Genomic DNA, 20221 nt, shown 5'->3' with positions numbered 1-20221 from the left:
AGCTTGGCCAGAAAGCTTGTCCACGTCATGCCTGACGTATCCGTGAGTTTTACGACGGTGTGCTTACACAATGGCAGTTTCCGTCAGCTTGACTTGCGAATCGTAACCGCGTCGAGCACGCTTTTTTTTTTGTTTCCAGTTTGAGTTGAAACGAGAATTTCGTCATTTCAGACTATTGATCGACATCGATCACTTTGTCAGATAGCGAAAGAGACCGATTTCTGAGATAAGTACACGCGGTACCTGTTGTAGTTTAACTTTGAAGTTTCAGCGCGAGGCCCAGCGGAGAGCTCGAGCGGCTGCTCCGAAAAGTTTGTTGTTGTCACGTGACGGGGGACGAATGCGGCGATAAAAGTTTGTTTAGATAGTAAAACTAGGTGGCGTACTACATTATCAAAACCTATCGAACACAGTTTCACCACAATGCCTCAACCAAAATGTCGAAAGATTGCTGTTTTAGGTTACAGGTCTGTAGGTGAGTAACGCGCGCGAGCTCGTGCACAGCTAATGTATGTTAGTTAGCTAGCTGGCTAACAGGCTAACGTCCTGGCTTTGTTTTGCTCCTGAGTGTGTCCGGCTCACAGCAATAACACTAGCTTACATTTGCTCACTTTTATTTGGTACATGTCTTTACTGCATTTTAATCAACAGTAAGATGAACATCACCTTTGTGTATTTTTGTAGACATGATTTATTAGTTGTAAGGTGTTTAAAGTTAGCTCAGCCGGTGATATCCTCATTGTGAGCCAAGCGGCGTGTCGTCAAACTTTTAGCTAAGATGTGTCAGTAGAAAGTCTTTCTGAAGACTTATCACTTGTCAGTATGTGTCTGTTATAATATATATGCATGATACATTAATTATTTTCATTATCGATCAACCTGTTGATTGTGTTATTGGTTAATTGTCGAGTAAATTAAGAAAATGGGACTTTTAGTCACAGCTTTGTAGTTTATATCTTCAAATCCCTTTTCTTTTCTAAGGATCAATCCAAAACACGAATTGATCAATTTATTCTATGACATAGAAAAATGAGAGAACCAAAAATTATTCACATCTGACTATCAGAAATCAGATAACTAATAACATTTTTGCTTTACTTTAAGAAATAATCAATTATCAAAATTACTCGCAAATGTTTTTACAACAAACAGCTAATTGATTAGTAACCTAATAATTTTAACTCTACTTTTTGTCATTTAGTGTTTTGTTTAGCGTCACAGAATTTGTCAGGTTACAAATTAAAGTACATCTCAAATCATATCTGTCAAATCAGATACTTCACTTGTGGAAACAACTATTAAATTAAAGTATGTGGTAATGTATTTTGTGATTTTAAAAAAAGCATTTGCCATGACAGTGTAGTTGAAATTCCCAATCAGGTCGCAGAATTTAATGGGGCACACTTGTAACCTTGGCAGTGTAATATGTTAAAATGTCTTAAAGTCAACAGTCAGTACAGTACAGTGACACAGTACTCCTATAGGTATTTTATTAAATAACTAGTAACAGCGACATGTTATATTTCCTTGCCCTGCACAGGAAAGTCATCTCTTACAATACAGTTTGTGGAAGGACAATTTGTTGACTCCTATGACCCCACCATTGAAAACAGTAAGTGTTAGATTTTTAAATGTTAATTTTGCTTAATGTAAAGAAATATTTTGTAAAACAAGTTAATCTCCTTTCCCAGCATTTAACAAAATGGTCACTGTGAATGGTCAAGAATTTAATCTTCAGCTGGTTGACACAGCTGGCCAAGTAAGTTGTACATCTACCATCATAACTTATACAAGCACTAAACACTTTTGATGTGTTAAATAATAATATTTAACTCTTGGCATTGCTGATATTTTGACATGTACTCAGATGTCACATTGTTAGATTGTCTATTTGTTGTATTTTGTAACGGCTGTACTCAATAAGAATATAATATCTCCCCTGTGTCTATAGGATGAATACTCAATTTTTCCACAGTCCCATTCGGTGGACATCCATGGCTATGTCCTTGTCTATTCAGTGACTTCCATGAAAAGGTGAGTGGACAGTTGTTTATTCATCTGTATGAATGAAGTTGAATACACAGTTCATTCTTAAATTTCTGCATTCAGTGGACAAGAACATATATTGTTTTTTTTGGAGGGGTTGTATTCAAAGTTTAAATATACTGAATTATAAGGCTCTTGGGGGCTGGCAGTGATTTATTTGTTTTTAATAGTGAGTATTAGCTAATATAATGTGTGAAGAACATTCTGATTACTTCCAGTATTTAAAAGTACCCTGTTGTCTCTGTTAAGTTTTGAAGTTGTTCAGGTTCTACATGACAAGCTGCTAGACATGGTTGGAAAGATTCAGTAAGTTTAGTTAAACCTTTAAAGTTCAGTTGTCTGTTGTTTTTCCAAGTGATTGTTTTTTTTTTTTTCAACCAGAATGTTTGCTTTTTAGGGTGCCAACTGTTCTTGTAGGTAACAAAAAAGATCTCCACTTGGAAAGGTAATCAAAATCACCATTATTCATACTATAAGCTATATGTTTTAGACATTAGCAGTTAATGAAATTAAACAAATACTTATTAAATGGTAAAAATAACTTTTTTTTTTTTTTAGTAACAAGTGATGATATTCTATGTATTTTTGTATCTGTTATAATTGGCAACAAAAATAGAACAATCATTTCACCCTCCTATAAGTATTGCCTACGTTATAGCGCTTGATTATAGTTTATCTGTATGTGATGTACGCTTCTGTTTTCATCCAAAAACTAATAAGTACACATCAGTGAGCCACAGCATTAAATGAGAGGCTCCTTTGTTAAGATGTGTGTTAGGACTGCAATTTATTTTAATTCTTTGTACACCATCCTACTTAAATAAATATTTAGTAGAGCACAAAATCTATGGCTCACAAGTACACTATTTGCTTCTGTTTGAGTGATATTTGCTTAATACTAAAGCAGCAAAGCTGTGTAAGGAAATTATATATTTTAAAATGAAATTCAAGGTACATACAGATTTGTGGCCTCTAACAACTGTATCTTAAATTGGAATGTTAGTTTTGTTATTGTCACCAAATTTGATGAAAATACCAAAACAATCAAAGATTTCCAACCTCGTTATAAAAAGTACCACTTTTTTTTCTTGTCCTCAATCAACATTTGTCACCATCCAATCAAGCTATTCTTCAAAGGTGTATGTGTCCCCAACATGATATACATTTTCTGTTCCCATTTTATTTTTTCCAGGGTTATCAAACCAGAGGAGGGAAAAAAACTTGCTGATTCCTGGGGTGCTGCATTCATGGAGTCTTCAGCCAAGGAGAATGAGGTAATGATGGATATCTTTTTGAATACGCACTCTCTGGTGCACGTTGCATATTATTTCTAACACCGATTCACACTCTGCTGGTAATACTCTTTCACTGCAGACTGCTGTGGAGGTTTTCAAGCGAATCATTTTGGAAATGGAGAAAGCTGATGGAAATGCAGCCCCAGAAGAGAAAAAGTGTGCTGTGATGTAAAACGTATATCCAGGACATCCATAAGCTCATTTGCTGAAGGCAGGAGGCACAACTTCACCAGCTTACCAATTGTGACCTCACCAACACCAAGGCACTGCAGTGGAACTTTTGCTCCATTGTCATATCAGATTGATTTAAGTACTAAGGCAACTGCCCACATTGTTGATATGCTATCAGCAAGATTAATCTTTGTTTCAGACAAAGAACCAAATTCAGTTAAAGTAGTGAAATGTAGTCTATGACTAGGCAAAACTTTAGATTTTTGAATTCAGTGAAATGCTCAGAAAACAAAATAAGACATTCTTTATTGGTTTATGTCTCAGAACACTGACTAGTTAAGTTAATGTACAGTAATGGATGGTTAATAGCCTTTTTAAGGACTGGTGTATTATGTCAACGGGTCTTATTTTGACAGTGATGCAGAGTCTCAGTTCACATTGCTTTAAATGTGGTGTTGAAGTGTCACAATTTCTCACAAATGGTGTATTTCCTTGAACATCCTGGAATGAGATTTCACATATGACAGTTCCCTGTTTTCACAGTTCTCACTGTAATTTTTTATCAACTCATCTTCAGGTACCTTTCACCAGTGAACACTTCATGTCTTCATGACAGAGGAATATTTGTATATTTAACTGCTCACATTTTAACCTCTTCTGCTAAGCAGATATACCCTTTCCATTGTTTCTACAGTTTAATTTCTCCTTATTGACTGTAATAAAATTATCTTATGGACCCTCAGAGAAGTGTAGTATAGATTGGAATAGATCATGGTATTTACCAGTTATGGTCTTATATACAATATAAATAGAACCTTAGAAATTGGTACTATTGGTTATATCATGAGTGATGCAGCTTTTCTGTCCCTTCAATATGCTGAGTATATGCTTATTAGTGCATTGTAATTGTGAACACTGAGTTACAATTTTTAAAATGCATTTTAACATTGTGTAAATTCATCCAAGTGACTCAAGGCCACGTTGTTAGCTTAGTAATTTTTGAACTCATGGTTTTGATTTATTGGTTGACAAAGGCTTGATAAAACCACATCGGGGTGGCATTCAGCCCATTTAATTCATATTGTGGACTTGCACGATCACTGTTGGTCAAGAACCTTTATGATTTGTTTTCTTAGCTCATGTAGCCTTAAAGACATCACAGACTGGATTTTTACCTCTAATCCACGTGTTGTACCTGTAGTGGGTAATTGTAACTTTGCTTTGTAAAGTAGTTAATTGATGGGTCATTGATGATGGAAGAACAGAAGCTGGTGATGCTGTGCCTTGTGCCTTACAGTTCCTCAGACTCCCTCATCTACTTCCCTTCACGACTCAAGGTGCTCTTAAAGGGTTATTTTTTCCTTCTGTGCAGGTGGTGTTCTGCATATGAACACCAATATTCCCCTGTGGGTCAGCGTTCATTCAGAGATCTTGCTGTAAACAGTTTTGTATATAAATAAATCTGTTACTCATTTACGGTGACTTGCTGGTTTTGGTTATATAGTGGCAACTAATTATTTTACTACAGAACCACCAGTGGCGACACATTATAGTTAATGTATTACAACAACTGATGACTATAGTCTGTTCATAGGCTGTAAATACAAACATTTTATACAGTGGTTGTTGCTTCAGGTGTTAAAATGCGGTGCACTACTATTACGTGCGGTACGGTAACGAGTGTACAGCCATTCACGTTGCGAGTTGCGGCGGAAGGTCCGTGCCTGTGGCTCAGTCAACGAACCCGCCCGGTAACAGGCAGCCGATTTCGTGGATGGACTATGGAGTGTGTAAGTTATCAGTGCAACTGTCTCCAGTCGCTCGCAAAATTTCTAACAAATCGTCTCCCAGTTAGTTAACTAACTAACGACATTTTCCGAAGCATGCTAACGATAGCAGCTAACTAGCTAGCTAATACATGGTAAATAGTTCTGAAGCTATCCCAAGTGTTTGCAACGTTAGTGAATGCACACACGTTGCTCTCATTTTACTCTGGTACCACTGAAGTTAAACCATTAGAAAACAACACAGGGTGCTATATAATGTCTCTCCAGGTTAACAAAGGCAGAGCCGAGGGGAAAAGTCACCTCGACTCGTTAATGTCAAACGCTAGCTAACGTTAGCCTGTAGCTAACGTCAGTGCTAACTGCCCGTATGGCTTTGTGGCTTTATAACGTTATCTTCAGATTGCACAAGTGCGAAGACGCATTATCAATTTGACAACTAACGCTAGACACGATGAAAGTCTCGCAATGGTGTGAACTGAGACTTTTAGCACAGCTGTCAGCTAATTGTCACAGCTCGAGTTAGCCGTGTTTACCTACAGTCAGGCTAATCAGCTCTATATACATTTAATACTCGTACTGTAGAGTTGACATTAGCCATGTCCCACAACGTGGTAAATGAAGCAATAACATATTTTGTGTGTCATGTATGCACGTCATGGGTGATAAATAATGCAGTGGACCCCTTGTTAGTGAGACTTTGACATTTTCCCACACTAACCACCCACGGAGCAATAACGACTCAGATCTTTTACTTATGTAGCAACGCCAAAGTGTTTCTAAGTTAAGCAAAAGTCATTTATTCAGCTTTAATCAAGTACGTTGGAACTAGCGTCACATTATAAAATAGTCCATTTCAGATTAATCTGCATTATGTTACTGGATCATAATTATTTATTCCTTAAGCAACTAAAGAGCAGCAGGTTTTGTAGTGATATGGATTTGCAGAATAACTAATAACTAAAGCTGTCAATTAAAGTTGTGGAAATTACAATATTTGCCACAGAAATGTATTGAAGTAAAAGTATGCAGCAGCATATGCAGAAATACTCAAGTAAACTTCAGGTAACTTGAGAGAGAGAGAGAGAGAGTCTTAGAAGGACAACATAGAAAATACAACATAAACAGTATTTGTAGTAATGTTGAGTAAGGATATTACAGTTACTTTATACAGTTTATTCATTTATTTTTTACATTCATTCGTTTGTGCAGTCACCAACACAAACTGAATTTTAATGACTCCCTTCTTTTTCTTTCAGATTCCAGTAACTATTGATGATTTTGAAGGCAAAAAGGACCCAGTCATTGAGGGTAGGGGATATGTATAAATGTATACACACATTTAAATCTCAGCATGTTTATAAACAGAGAACACGTGTCTTCTTTCTCATTCCTGCAGACCCAGAGCACAATGTGTACACTAGGTTTATGAAGTCCCATCGGTGTTATGATCTCGTACCCACCAGCTCCAAATTGGTTGTCTTTGATACATCGCTTCAGGTAAAACAAAAGCTTTAAAAAAAAAAAAAAAAAGGGATGCAATATATTTCTCACTGGCTAATTCATACTCAAACTGCTAATGTGATGATTTTTGACAGGTCAAGAAGGCATTTTTTGCTCTCGTTTCTAATGGGGTAAGAGCAGCACCTCTGTGGGACAGTAAAAAGCAATGTTTTGTTGGTAAGATTAATTTTCTTTTTGTTATATTTCACTTTGAGAAAGAATAAGTTCAATAATGTGCTAATGAAATGTTTCTGCAGGTATGCTAACCATCACTGACTTCATTAACATTCTTCATCGCTATTACAAATCTCCTTTGGTAAGATGGTTACTGTCCTTAAATTTCAAGATTAGTTTGAGCATATTACATCTTAAACTGCAAGGTTATTTTGTCATGGGTATCTTCTGTGGTGCTTAAAGTGACCATCCTTTCTTTTCCTGTAGTATCAAAAGCTTGTCTTAATTACTTTCTTAATTTCTCGTATGTTTTTGTAACGTTTCAGGTTCAGATATATGAGTTGGAAGAACACAAAATCGAAACATGGAGAGGTGAATACACTTTGTAAATGCATTATGTAATTCTTATTTACCCTCCAGGTGATTGTAAAGGTAAATTATATGCTCTCTTCTCGTTTGTAATAGAGGTTTACCTGCAAGACTCTTTCAAGCCTTTGGTTAGCATATCTCCCAATGCAAGGTGAGTTTATCTTTTTTATTCTTAATATAACATTACTATTTCCAGGTATTAAAAGTGTATTGTTGGTACTTTTTGTATACTGTTTTAGTCTGTGGCAGTAACTATTTATAGTTGGTCTATTTCTGGAAATACAACCAACCATCAAATATTACGTGAAAATGAGCTATATTTACTTTGTGCCCACATTTATTCAACAAATGCTACTCTTCACTCGTATTTATAGATATTACATTTTTACCAAGATGCAAAGCTAATTCAGTAGCAGTAGAAACTAAGATCGCTTTTTAATTTAGCTATCCTATTCCACAGCATGTTACATCCCAAATGTCATCCCCTCTCCTAATTTCTGTGTGCCACAGTTTGTATGATGCAGTATCATCTCTGCTGAAGAACAAGATCCACAGACTGCCTGTAATCGACCCGCTGACTGGGAACACGCTCTATATTCTCACACACAAGAGGATTCTCAAGTTCCTGAAGCTTTTTGTGAGTCTCTTGGGCTTGTCTCCTCACTACTACATTAAGTACTTTCAGTTTTGTATCAGTATTTGAACTGGGTGTAACACTGTATAGTTAAACTATGTTTGTACAATTTCTTGTTGTTTACAGATATCAGAGATGCCAAAACCCTCATTCTTAAGGAAGACCTTAGAGGAACTTAACATTGGAACATTTAAGAACATAGCAGTTGTTCGCAAAGAAACACCCCTGTACACTGCGCTGGGTATTTTTGTTGAGCAGCGAGTGTCGGCACTGCCTGTTTTGGACGACAAAGGTGTGTGGCCTCGTTGAGGTTATATCTGTACATTATTGTACATAGACGTCCTGAATTAGGTCGTGTAATGATGCGTTTTCTCTCTTGCAGGTCGTGTGGTGGATATTTACTCAAAATTTGATGTTATAGTAAGTTGTCATCTGTCAGTATCTGCTCACTGTTTCCACATTTTCTGCTTCCAATTTTACATATATTGAGAAGGGCTGCAACTAGTGATTATATTCATTAATGAGTGATGATGATTCATGTATTAATCTAAAAAAAGCATAAGGTGTATTCAAAGTTCTTGTTTTATTTGACCAAATCACTGAAATATTCACTGAACAATCAGAAATGACAAAGCAAAGTTAAAGTAAGAAAATCCTCACATTGTGGCGTTGTGAGTTGTAAGTCAGTGATTTGGGATGGCAGTTTTTCATTCACAGGATTTTTTCTGGAGTGTGATACATCATTTATTTTCATTTCCAGAAAATGAATATTAGTATTAAATAAAGTAAACAAAGTGTGATAGAGGATTTTATCTATATTACCCACCTTTCATTAAGATGTTATATTCTATTGGCATATGAATCTTGTGACTTCAACATGTTTTAAACAGATTTTGTGGACTTTAAGATGAGGAAACATGTTTCATGTAAAAACCTGTGCTTGTACAGAACCTGGCAGCAGAGAAGACATACAACAACCTTGATGTGACTGTGACCAAAGCCTTGCAGCACCGCTCTCAGTACTTTGAAGGAGTGCTGACCTGTCACCGGCATGAAACCCTGGAGGCCATCATCAACAGACTGGTGGAGGCCGAGGTGAGAGTTGTCACCAAGTAGAGATGCCTGTTGTGTACAGTGTACTATGAACTGTAGCCTGTACAAATATCATGTGAAATGCTCCTCCACATAGCTGTGCTCCAGTGTGTCAACACTGCACTGAATCACTGTTACATAAGACTGAACTGTTTAACTTTCTCCTGTTGTATAGTCACCAAGATGTGCTTCTCATTTCTTGGTTGAATTAAAACACTTTTGTTTTCTGCTGTCACAACTACTGTGTGCATATAGTTATTCCCTGTTTCAGTTTCACTATGCATCGTTTTAGTTGTGGTAGACCTACTGTTTTGCAGGAATAAAAGTAACTGATCTTTCTCCATGTCCTTCAGGTGCACAGACTGGTGGTGGTGGACGAGCAGGATGTAGTGAAAGGAATTGTCTCCCTCTCGGATATTCTCCAGGCGTTGGTGCTTACTGATCATGAAGAGGGTAAGTTGTGTAACTACGTAAGGTTTTCAGAGCTTACACATGTTTAAATACCAGGAGCAGCATGTGGAAAATATATTGTTTAATGTGTCCATGGGGTACTTTGAATGATTACATGTTTTTGTCCACAGGCACAGTTTGAAGAAGGAACACAAAGAAACGATGCACAGGTTTAAGGGGAGGCCAGAGAAAAGGAAGAAATAGAACAAGCATGTAAGAGGGGAATTGTCACAGTATGTTTTAGTACAATCATCCATATCTCGGTAACCAGATTTCCTATCATAACACATGTTCACTAGGTTTTAGCAGCCCGGCAGTACATTATTTAAATACCACAGAAGCTCCTGTAAATCGAGCCAAAGTCCAAGTTAGTAGAGCAAGTCAAGAAAGATGTAAAAGCACAAGAAACTTCTGATGAGGAGTTGTATCGTCACAGAATAACCAGCATCACTCCTACCTTTTGGCTGTTACTGTGCCGATAAGACCATTAAATATATAACTAATTACAAAGGTTTTCCTGATAATACAAATTAAGGCCAGATGAAATAAGTCAAAACTGATTTACCTGTGTTGCCATTTGTTGGCAGCATTTCATATCTGTAATAAGATTGAAAACCAGACACACATTGAGCCAATATATGGGTCATTACTGGGTGTGTATCATGCGTTTGGCATGTTAGACATTTAAGTTTTGTTCTTTATACCTATAAATTCTCTGATGTTATCCAACTCACATTATCTTGTTTCTATTTAGTTAATTTTCTGACTGACCTGTTAAACCTTTAACTTAACATTAAGACATGTGGTATTTATATGTATGTGTGTGCCATACATACTACATATTCACTACATACTTATAAAACAGCCACATATTTCCTTTGTGTGAAGGTCGTACCATTATAATTATGATAATTCATGATTTAAACACTAAACTGAAAGACCTTGGAGGTTGTCAGTTGTCTGCATTGATCATTTGTCTTTTCAAATTAATTCACAGATGTAAAATAAAAAGAGCCCCGTCATATTTTAATTTGTTTTAATAAGCCAGAATCTTTACCGTTTTTAACTTCAGGGCCTGCTCTGCATAAATTTTAAGACAGTTTCAATGCATTGAAAAAAATAAAAATAATTTTTATCAGTTTGTTAGCACTTACATCAAGTTACCACAATGTTCATTATTTTTCAAGGGCTCTGATTTTATCCTGTTGTGTAACCAGACCGCAAATTAGCGAAGCTGGAACAGCACTTTATACTCCCAAAACAGCCTCACTGGGGAAGTGTAGAAGAGCAGGGATTAATCTGCTGATTGACTGTTTGTTGTGCTGTGATCTGTGTGAATGAACAAAATTTGGGTATTTATGGAGTCTGTTTTCTTCATTGTCATCTATAACGATGTTTAGTGGGCTGTATATTTTACTCGAGACAACTTTTTTCTGCCTGTTTTGTGTCCCACACTTTGGTTTTTGTAATTTTTAGGATGTGGTGGCTGCTTCAGTGCTGCAAAATCTCATCTCTTTTTGGAAAAGTGGTCCATCACTTAAAAACCTATGGTCTAATTAACTTCCTTATTATTTGTGTATTCATTTATATGTTATTGGTGTGTTTATGTCGAGTGTTGACATTTAACAGAATCAGATATTATAAGTTTATTCATCTACTTTCTGTTCACTGCATCACTAAATACCAGCATTTCATTTTTCTTTATTCTAAAGACGATAGGACAAGATCATGCTAGACGTAATGTTGTGGCATATATTTACAGCTGTTTGTAAATGCACATTTTGTACTAATCTGCTTTGAGATTATAATTTAAAGACTGAGCAATAAAGGTTATTTGAGAGTTTGAATGTAAAAACGAGACATGTAATTGCCTTTAAAATTTAATACATCTGAACTTGTTACCAAATGGTTGCCAGTGGTACATATGGTGCAACAACAATAGCATTTGTTTAGTCATGTTTCTGATGCTCAGATATATTTTAGTCCTGTTTTGGTCTCCAATGTTCACCAGCTAGTGGCTAATTCAGTCTACTGTTTTGGTGCTAAGAAGTAGCAGGTGCGTGCTCTTGCATGTTTTTCTGAAAACAGTGTCTGAAAGTGATGAGCTGGGACTAAATATTTGTGGGTTGGAATACAAAACCAGATGGGAAAAAAAAAAGTTTACATGTGCCTTAGGCCTGAGAGGAAGTATAGTGATGGTCATCTGTTGGCTCATAAAGACTAATACTCATGAAGTCCAGTGTTAATGTAAAAATATTGTGTATATCTACTTTAACATTTTTTAAAATACAAAGTCAGGGATGTCCAAGTTAAGAGAAAATACAAGAAACACACCACATAGAAAATGAATTGCATTTACTACTCTATTAGAGATTACATAGATGCAGTTTCTCTTTGCCATGATTGGACAGAGACCTGGGAGTTGTTAAACTTATAATACCTAACTTCACACCACTATTCTTCCATATGGATACATGGAGCAAGGTATTAAACACCTTAAATACATTATGCATTTTTACATAGTAAGGCAGGTATATTTTGACAACATAACCATTTAGTGTGTAAATGTGGTTGATACTGAGCCCCCCACTCTGCAGCCAAAATCCACAGCATCAAGTGCTGTCTCTGTTCTTACAATCATCCCATACAATTTAAACAGTACAGTGCAAGTGAGGAAATAATTGCAAATAAAAATCTATTAGTCGAAGACATTTGTGAGACAGCATTGAGACGTTTCAGTAGTATTTACTTTCACCACTTCTTCTCCCCAAGATCCAAGAAATGTCGGATTCTCTCCAGACTGGTGGAGTGCACTGCAACCGATTGGCATGGTTTGTGTAAACATTCTCATTTTCAGTGGTGTGATCTTAAATAAACACGTGAGCCCATGACCAGAGAGGATTCTGAGAACAATTTGGTTTTCATACAGTGAGGTCAGCAGTAGTGCACATACGGCCTTTCAGGCCTTCAGAGCATACATGTATAAATGACATGGGAAAGACTATACACACAAACAGCACCTGTTGAATTCACATACAATTAAAGACAAAGTGCACATCTCCTGAAAATATGAAACATATAGACAGTGATTTCTGACAATGTTAACCAGAAGGAAACAAATCCCATAATTTACACATTGAGGAGGTATTGTATGGTGAAGAAGAGATACGAGGGAAACTGAATTAAAAAAAACATATACTACTCTGTAGTAATAGAGACCTAAAAGAGAAAGTTAAGGAAACCAGTGTCTGATACATACAGTAATAATACCTCAAATGTCAGAAAGTCGATTGGTAATACAGTAATACATAGTCTTTTTCCCACCAATCAAAAAGCCAGTATAAAATGACCTCAGTAACAATGTAAAATCAAATGCAACAGTCATATATTCACAAGTATCACCTTAAAAAGCTTCTATATGTGCAGTAGTTCTAGCTGACCAGGGCAAATGCATCCTGAGGGGAAAGGAACACTGGACATGACGTGACAATATAAAAACATAAAAATAAAACAACCGTACTTCAGGTTCCTAGAGTTAATGTGTTTAAAAGAGCTAAAAACAAAGCGTTTCTGCCTTTACTGATCAGACAGTGTAATACTCTTGGCTGCTGCAAACGTTTCTCTCTGTGTGTAGCAGCTTGTCGGAAGGACTGGAGCCAGTGTACACACTCAGGGCAGGTTATGCTCGAACGCTACCATACCAACACAATACATATGCGACATGTAGTGTGTTGAGTTCCCGTCGTCCTGTCCTGAAGCCAACGAGCTGTGTTAGGACAGGACAAGCAGCACTGCTATTGGCCGAAATGCATTTTGCTTTAAGATTCCTAAATGTGTGTTTTGCTTAAGCTGGTTTTAAAACAGAAAAAAAAGGGGATTGTTCACAACAGCTTATAGAAAAGGCTCCAGACAAGTGGTTCAATGGTGCAATCATGTTTGGTAGAGTGGCCTAATGCTCCACTGACTCTGACGTCTCAAAACACCTTGAAAGTCAGTGGGCTGCATCTACCAAACTGCTTCTGCTGCTTTGTACATGCTGAACATGACAATTAGCAATTAAATCAACCATGCTACTGAAGCAGATGTGTCGGTGTGCTGTGGACGTAGTACGGGTAAGCCCACACAGGAGCCCCATTAACACACACACATATCAGATCCAGTCATGTAAGTAAGTAAAAATAAGCTGCAAACACTCCACGTCCCCCAGGGTCACTCCCTCACAAAGACAATTAGAGCGAGTGCTGTCCATTTAACTTTGAAGCAACTTTGATAAGAGACACTGAAATATCAGCAAGTGTTTTTTCTACTGTTAAATGGTTAATTACATATCCTGCTATCGATTGCATACGACTACATGGGAATCCAAGGACCCTTGTTAGTACGGAGTGTAGAGAGGAACAGAAAGCTTCAGGCGGGACAGGCAGTAGCTGATGACGAGACAGGAAAAGTGTTCGTGGTAGTTTGGCTGGGTAAGCGAGGTAGGGTTTGTCAAAAATTATGTGGCTTCAAAACTGGCAGGAGTATCTACGGAGTAATATTTTACAAAGTGCCGCTCTCCTTATTCTCTGACTTTGTGCGTTCTTTGTAGAAGACCCGGCTCCTTCCTGTCCCACAGTCTGGAGCCCGATCACGCTCGGTCGTCTTTCTCGGTGCTCTGCTGACTTAGCTCAGACTTTAATGTCCTCTTGAATGGTGAGCTGGGACAGGGTCTTTTTGATGCGCAGGGCAGTCAAGCGGGCGGCGCCGTTAGCGTACCAACACTCTCTCATTATTTTACCCATGACTCGTAAGGCCTGGAACAGCAGGAGGGAAAAGTAAATTAGGAAATAAAATGTCACAAGGTACAAACACAGTTGAATTAAATTAGCTCAGGTAAACTATGCACATATTTAAAAAATGACTTTATAGTATAAGTCTGGTCACAACTTATTTCATTTCTACTAAATGTTTGTGCGTGAATATTTAATGTCAGGATTGAGTGTCTACTTTTAAAAGAATCTAATAACAATATATTAGTTATTGTATATTTGTTTCTGATATTTAATCTTATTTCAATCTTTCCATTTGACGTCACTTGTGAATATTGATCATTTTATTGAATATTTCCTCTAATAGACTGTAGGTCTGTGTTATGTTTGGGTTAAACCACTTATTTTATGTGATGCTGCCTGTAAAAGACATTTTTAACCACAGCTCTTTTCCAGGAAAATGAAGGTTATGCAATAGCTCCAATAAGTTTTCACATCCATTGACTTTTAGCACATTTGACTGCTACAGATTAGAGTTTATATTTTCCTATAAACTCATAATGATCAAATGAAAACATGTTTTTATACATTTTTGCAAATGTTTTACTGAAACTAAAATCTCTTATTCATAAAAAGTACTCAGAACGTTAATTCAGTATTTTGTACTTGAATCCTTTTGTACCAACTACAGCTGTGACTTCTCTGGAGTAAGTCTCTAAAACCTGCACTGGGACAGATTATACCATTCTCCCTGGTGGAGCTGCCATTTGGTCTCCACAGATGTTCTGAGGGGTTTATGTCTAGACTTTGGCTGGGCCCCCCGAGGACAGTCAGAGACTTGTCCTGACGACACTCCACTTTTGTCTTGGCTGTAAAATCAACCGTCACTCCAGTCTCAGGTTGCACCCCTGCATCCATCAGTCCCTCAGGTCTTTGAGTGTCCCTGCCACTGAGAAGCTCCCCCATAACTTCTGCTGGCGCCGACATGCTTCACCATAGGGATGGTATTACACAGGCGATGTGCAGTGTTCCTAAACCCCTCTAAAGTACCACACCCTGTTTGTTTTATATCATTCGTTGCATTTTCATACCTCATAGCTCCGCCACCAATTGGGGATGTTGGGTCGTAGCTTCTGGTCACACACCACCTTTCTCATCTCTTCTATAGAAGGATCAGAGGGGACTAAGTCGTAGTAGGGCAGCTGGTAGTCTTCATGGATACCTGACAACCAAGAACAGAGCTGAGGTTAGATCGGTGAGAAAAAACAAACAACAGTGGTTAGGTATCCACAGTGAAAACAGAAAGTCCGACCTCCACTGTTACAGCGGCGTGCAATCTCCCAGTAGACCAGCCCCAGTGCGTAGATATCAGCACATTTGAATGACTCAAAGTGTCTCATGTTGATGGTCTCATCCAGAACCTCTGGAGCCATGTATCTGTGAAACACAAAAACAATCCCAGGCTGTAACCGTGCACTGAAATAAAGGATGTTCTGAGAAAGAGGTCAAAGATATCTGTGAGAAAGAACGCAGACCTCTTGGTGCCCACCCTCTGATTAGGCGCAATGTCGATCGTGTCTGTGGCAGAGTCGTGACGGACAGCCAGGCCCAGATCAGCGATAGCACAGTTGCAGTTCTTCTTCACGAGGATGTTCTTGGACTTCAGGTCTCTGTGAGCGATGCCCGGCTTTCCTGTCAAAACATCAATGTCCATGACAATTACTCAAGTTAAGTTTTATTACACTTTATTATCAACTTTGTGCTCCTTTTTATGAAAAACTGGAAATGACACAATCCACAATCTTCCATCAGTCGCTAGAAAACACTCCTCCATTTATGCAACGTGTCCTCAACTGCACTTTTTTCCATGACACAGTCAGACTCCACAGTGAACTGATGTAATCATGTACTAGATCAGCTCAACACAATGGAAACATCTTCCCTTGTTCATACTAAATATGTAACACACATGGTTGGAAATCAGTTCATGGCAGTTAGAAACTTTCACCACACTGAATTTTTTGTGATGTCTTGTCTTTTGACAGGTTTATAATCTATTTATCCTCTTTCATGCTGCCAGTTTCCTTTACAACAACAACAACAACTGTCTTTTTGTGTGATATATAAATTTGTATCTAGATCTTTTAAATTATGGGATATATTACTAACACATTACAAGCTACACAATTAATCTTTTAGTTTGGACGACATCCAATCAGATTCAACATACTGTTATGTAACACATTCTGTTTGATTACTCAATGCAGTTGCAACAGAGACTTGTGATAAATGACAAAGATCAGTCTTCAACTGACTGAAAGACCTTGTGTCAGTCTTTGGGTGTGGGAGGCAAAGTGAGAAATGGGTTTCAAAAGGGAAACTTGTACAACCAGTATTGTTTGTAGTACAAAGGCACTGTGCACGGAAGCATTTCTCTATTTACACAATTATTTTCAGATGCTAAACAGAGTCATACACACTGATTTTTCTGAATTGTCTGTACACTTTTTCTTTTTTATTCCATTCACTGCTAAAACGTATAGAACTGCCTGGAAAAAACTGCTGACATAACATCATATTTCTTAAATCTGAATGCAAAGAAAGGTGAAGCAGTACTTAAATACAAACGCATATTTAATCCAACAATACCTTGTGTTCCAAGAATCTCCATATGCAGATGTGCCAGGCCGCTGGCAGCCGATAGTGCCAGTTTGATCATTCCTTCAGTAGTGACAGAGTAGTGGTTCAGGTAGTCGAAGAGGGAGCCATGCTCATGGTAGTCTGACACCAACCACAGCTGGGTCCACGTGCCATTGTCTGAACAGGAGACAGAAATACAGACACCCAAGAAATCATAAGTTTACATTGGAGAGCAAATAAATCGCAAACACAATATGATTTACCCACAATTTGACTAGAAAATAAACATGTCACAGTATGATGTGACAGCTATGCACCTTTGTTGTCAGCTGCTATAAAGCCCAGGATGTTCTCATGGCGGAGCATGATGGTCTGATAGATTTCAGCCTCACGGAACCAGGAGCGCTCTTCCCTGGATGAGAAGATCTTCACCGCCACATCACCTCCCCTCCAGCGCCCTCGCCACACCTCTCCAAAACGCCCTTTTCCAATGATCTCCTGCAGCACAATAGTTCTGGCCACAGTCCGCTGAACAAACAGAGGCAGACCTGCTCAACAAAGAGCACAGGGAATGAAGACTAGTCATCAGAAATCTGACCATGTTAAATTCAGTGACCGTCAGCAAATACATCAGTTTATTATCACATTTTGCACTGACCAGAGCCTGAACCAGACGTGGACAGGTCATAAATGAGGTCCTGCAGGGTCCTGTCTTTGGGCAGGTAGATGTGGTCACAGGAGGGGTCCTCCACCTCCAGCCTCTGTCTGTGGTTGTAGGCCCTCTGGTGGTACTGATACAGGAACACACCCACCAACAGCAGCAGGCACAGCAGGAACAGTGGCCCTACAATTACAGCCACTAGTTCCACCAGCCCCCATGTACCACCCGGGCCGTAGCCTCCCCCAAGTCCTGATGAGGTTGTCACTGAAAAGAAAACAGTAGGGAATTAATGTCTAACATCTGGCACCTGATATACACATGAGACTGACTTCTTTCCCTGAAATGAGCTGCATGAACTACTTCTTTTCCTGGAAGCAAGATGGTGTAAAGCTTTTTGTCCAAACTGGAAATCTGAACACTGGACTCTTGCATTAACCTATATTGATTAGTTCTAGCTGTTTCACAAAGAAATACCAAATGCTCAACACTTAAAAGTCTTTTACTGTCAACAGCAGCAACAAGAAGTGTTGAAATTACATTAACATCACACTAATGCAATTAAAGGTCTGCTTATTGTCTCTCCTGACCGCTCAGATTGTTCAGCAGTCTTTGTCTGTGTGACTTTGTGACACAGACTTTCAGCCTCCTGAATTCCTCCCCTTAACTCAGACAAATGAATGTGACAAATATCCATCTGCACAACAGTCCTGTCCAATATCTGTCCTGTCACAACAGTTACTGTACAAAAACACCACTAGAAACATTTTTGCAGCAAAACTGGGTGATGTAAATACTGAGATGAACTGATCATATACAGTGTGTGTGTGGTCACAGTTTCCACCTGAGGGTACTTTGAGGTCAATGCTGTTGCAGTAGTCAGTGTAGCAACAGTGGATGTTGAGGAAACCCTCTGCGCCGCGGCAGTAGAACGGCTGTCCAGGGGGCACAAGCTTGTCCCGCGTGATGCAGACACGGATGTGCTGCTCCTGCCCGTCAATTAAGGAGGTGGAAGCCATGCAGGCCCCGTCGGTCTCACACTGGGAGCCGGTTTTTTCACACTGGGCTGTGGTGCAGTTACACCAAAGAGCTGAAGAGTCAGAGGGGGCAGAGAAAAAAGAACTCCATGACTGCATGGTTCGAAATAATGCAAATGAACACTGGGTGTGCAGGCTGAAAACGTCCGTCAAACGTGTCGATGCATTTTGGGGAATTGTTGGGTTTTTAGTTTTAGTTTTTGTAAAGTGCCTTGAGATGATTTGTATTGTGATTTGGCGCTATACAAATAAAATTGAATTGAATTGAATTGAATTGAAATTGAATTGAATTTTGCTCTCAGTTGTCCAGCATGAGCAGGAGAGGGCAGTAGCTCCATGCCATGTCCCAGATTCACTGACGTTATATTGATTCTAAGCACATTTTTAATATGTAAAGTGCCAAAGTAAAGTGCACTGAAAGCAGACAGTATGAATATTAAATAGATCTGATTTGAGCGTACTGTTGATGGCCACTGTTCTCCCACAAAGCAATAATCCAAGCACTGAGAAGATGCTCACAGATGGGAAAAGCTAAATGAACTGTGGGTGGACACGAGGCAGCTCCAAAAAAACTCATGACACAAAACAGAAAAAAGTTTAAAAACCTACAGAAACATTTATTGTCTATTTAGAAAAGTCAAAGTCACATGCACTGTTTTGTGTCCAGGTACTATAAATTGTAAAGCGTGTTGATATTCTGGCATACTAACTGATGAAACATTGTACTGTGATGATTAATATGAACAGCACAGACATATAATATTGTGTGGATTTCAGACACAGCTTAATTCTGCAGAATACCACAGACTAGAAACATAAAGGACTAAAGATTATTGCAAAATGATCCTTTAGATTTGAGGGAGGTGTGTGGTATTCATTACCTGACAGAACTGGCATTTCATTTTTGAATGAGTTATGACTTATGAACTAGAGAGGAAGAGACATAGACGGAAAATGGTGTTGGAGACATCAGGAAGTAGGGAGGGTGTCAGACAATGTGGGAGGTTGGGTGGAGAGTCTATGTGAGGGTATATAGGACTAGATATGAAATGACCATCTGTGACTGGACTAACAAGAGACTGAGACTTCCTCCGTGAAATTGAGTAATGATGTTAGGACACAATGTGAAGTTCCAGTAATTGTGACAAAGCCCCAGTGGATCCTCAATAGAAAACAAGCTTCCTAGAGTCTGTGCGGTGGGTGTGTTTGATGGAAAACCCACACACTTGGAGCCGAACTTATGTGTCATCTGCCTCAAATGGCAGAAATACTGAGTTAATGCGTTACAACATCTTTTGCGGTACTGACTCACACAGCGCCAACACCTACTTGGCAAACGCTGGTGCTCAAAGACAAGAAACAAAACAACACTAGTAGAAAGAAGGAAGATAAATGCTGACTAGACGTGAAAGAAGATTGACATGTCAGACTTTCCATGGCTATAAATATTAAACAACTTCAACTCAGGATCGGCTGATTGTTTTTTTAAAACCACAGCAAGTCCTCAGAGAAAAAATAGTAAGTATTAAAGAGGAAAATCCTCAAAACTTAATACAGAAGTTTAACGCTGAGCACTGCTGTTTTCTTAATGTTTAAAACAAAAACATGGAAAGGAGCCAG

At 38.4% G+C, this 20221-nt stretch overlaps 3 protein-coding genes across 3 annotated transcripts in view; 2 read left to right on the top strand and 1 right to left on the bottom strand.

Moving 5' to 3' along the window:
* The first annotated feature begins 45 nt into the window (after positions 1–45).
* Positions 46–4988, top strand: rhebl1 (Ras homolog, mTORC1 binding like 1). Its single transcript, XM_026306092.2, has 8 exons — positions 46–475; positions 1541–1612; positions 1692–1759; positions 1952–2034; positions 2296–2352; positions 2444–2491; positions 3239–3320; positions 3421–4988. The coding sequence occupies exons 1-8, from the start codon at positions 424–426 to the stop codon at positions 3511–3513; spliced, it is 555 nt and encodes a 184-aa protein (XP_026161877.1). The 5' UTR covers positions 46–423; the 3' UTR covers positions 3514–4988.
* Positions 4989–5191: 203 nt separating this feature from the next.
* On the top strand, positions 5192–11373 carry prkag1 (protein kinase, AMP-activated, gamma 1 non-catalytic subunit). The gene is made up of 13 exons (XM_026306089.1): positions 5192–5302; positions 6556–6607; positions 6696–6796; positions 6895–6976; positions 7057–7115; positions 7300–7345; positions 7439–7493; positions 7853–7979; positions 8103–8268; positions 8359–8396; positions 8925–9071; positions 9422–9521; positions 9650–11373. The coding sequence occupies exons 1-13, from the start codon at positions 5294–5296 to the stop codon at positions 9658–9660; spliced, it is 993 nt and encodes a 330-aa protein (XP_026161874.1). The 5' UTR covers positions 5192–5293; the 3' UTR covers positions 9661–11373.
* Positions 11374–11856: 483 nt separating this feature from the next.
* The window catches only part of LOC113129881 (activin receptor type-1B-like), a 9361-nt gene continuing 996 nt past the window's right edge, over positions 11857–20221 (bottom strand). The window contains exons 2-9 of the mRNA XM_026306088.1: positions 18409–18654; positions 17565–17831; positions 17224–17454; positions 16916–17083; positions 15802–15958; positions 15579–15703; positions 15358–15488; positions 11857–14311 (exon numbers count right to left, since the gene is read on the bottom strand). Coding sequence (XP_026161873.1) covers positions 14186–14311; positions 15358–15488; positions 15579–15703; positions 15802–15958; positions 16916–17083; positions 17224–17454; positions 17565–17831; positions 18409–18654 — 1451 coding nt within the window. The 3' untranslated portion in view covers positions 11857–14185. The remainder of the gene's footprint in view (positions 14312–15357; positions 15489–15578; positions 15704–15801; positions 15959–16915; positions 17084–17223; positions 17455–17564; positions 17832–18408; positions 18655–20221) is intronic.

This window comes from Mastacembelus armatus, chromosome 5 (assembly GCF_900324485.2).
Source record: "Mastacembelus armatus chromosome 5, fMasArm1.2, whole genome shotgun sequence".
In the NCBI taxonomy this organism is placed as follows: domain Eukaryota; kingdom Metazoa; phylum Chordata; class Actinopteri; order Synbranchiformes; family Mastacembelidae; genus Mastacembelus; species Mastacembelus armatus.
Note: the sequence above shows the minus strand (reverse complement) of the source record. Positions and strands in the feature narration are given on the sequence as shown.

What these genes read in the sequence shown, in the direction of transcription:
- prkag1 (XM_026306089.1), top strand. An exon ending in TCTTTGATACATCGCTTCAG is followed by an intron (nt 6,797 to 6,894) that starts GTAAAACAAAAG and finishes GATTTTTGACAG; the next exon opens with GTCAAGAAGGCATTTTTTGC. An exon ending in ACTCAAAATTTGATGTTATA is followed by an intron (nt 8,397 to 8,924) that starts GTAAGTTGTCAT and finishes GTGCTTGTACAG; the next exon opens with AACCTGGCAGCAGAGAAGAC.
- rhebl1 (XM_026306092.2), top strand. Translation starts at nt 424, where the DNA reads ATGCCTCAACCAAAATGTCGAAAGATTGCTGTTTTAGGTTACAGGTCT. An exon ending in TCAGTGACTTCCATGAAAAG is followed by an intron (nt 2,035 to 2,295) that starts GTGAGTGGACAG and finishes GTCTCTGTTAAG; the next exon opens with TTTTGAAGTTGTTCAGGTTC. An exon ending in AAAGATCTCCACTTGGAAAG is followed by an intron (nt 2,492 to 3,238) that starts GTAATCAAAATC and finishes TATTTTTTCCAG; the next exon opens with GGTTATCAAACCAGAGGAGG.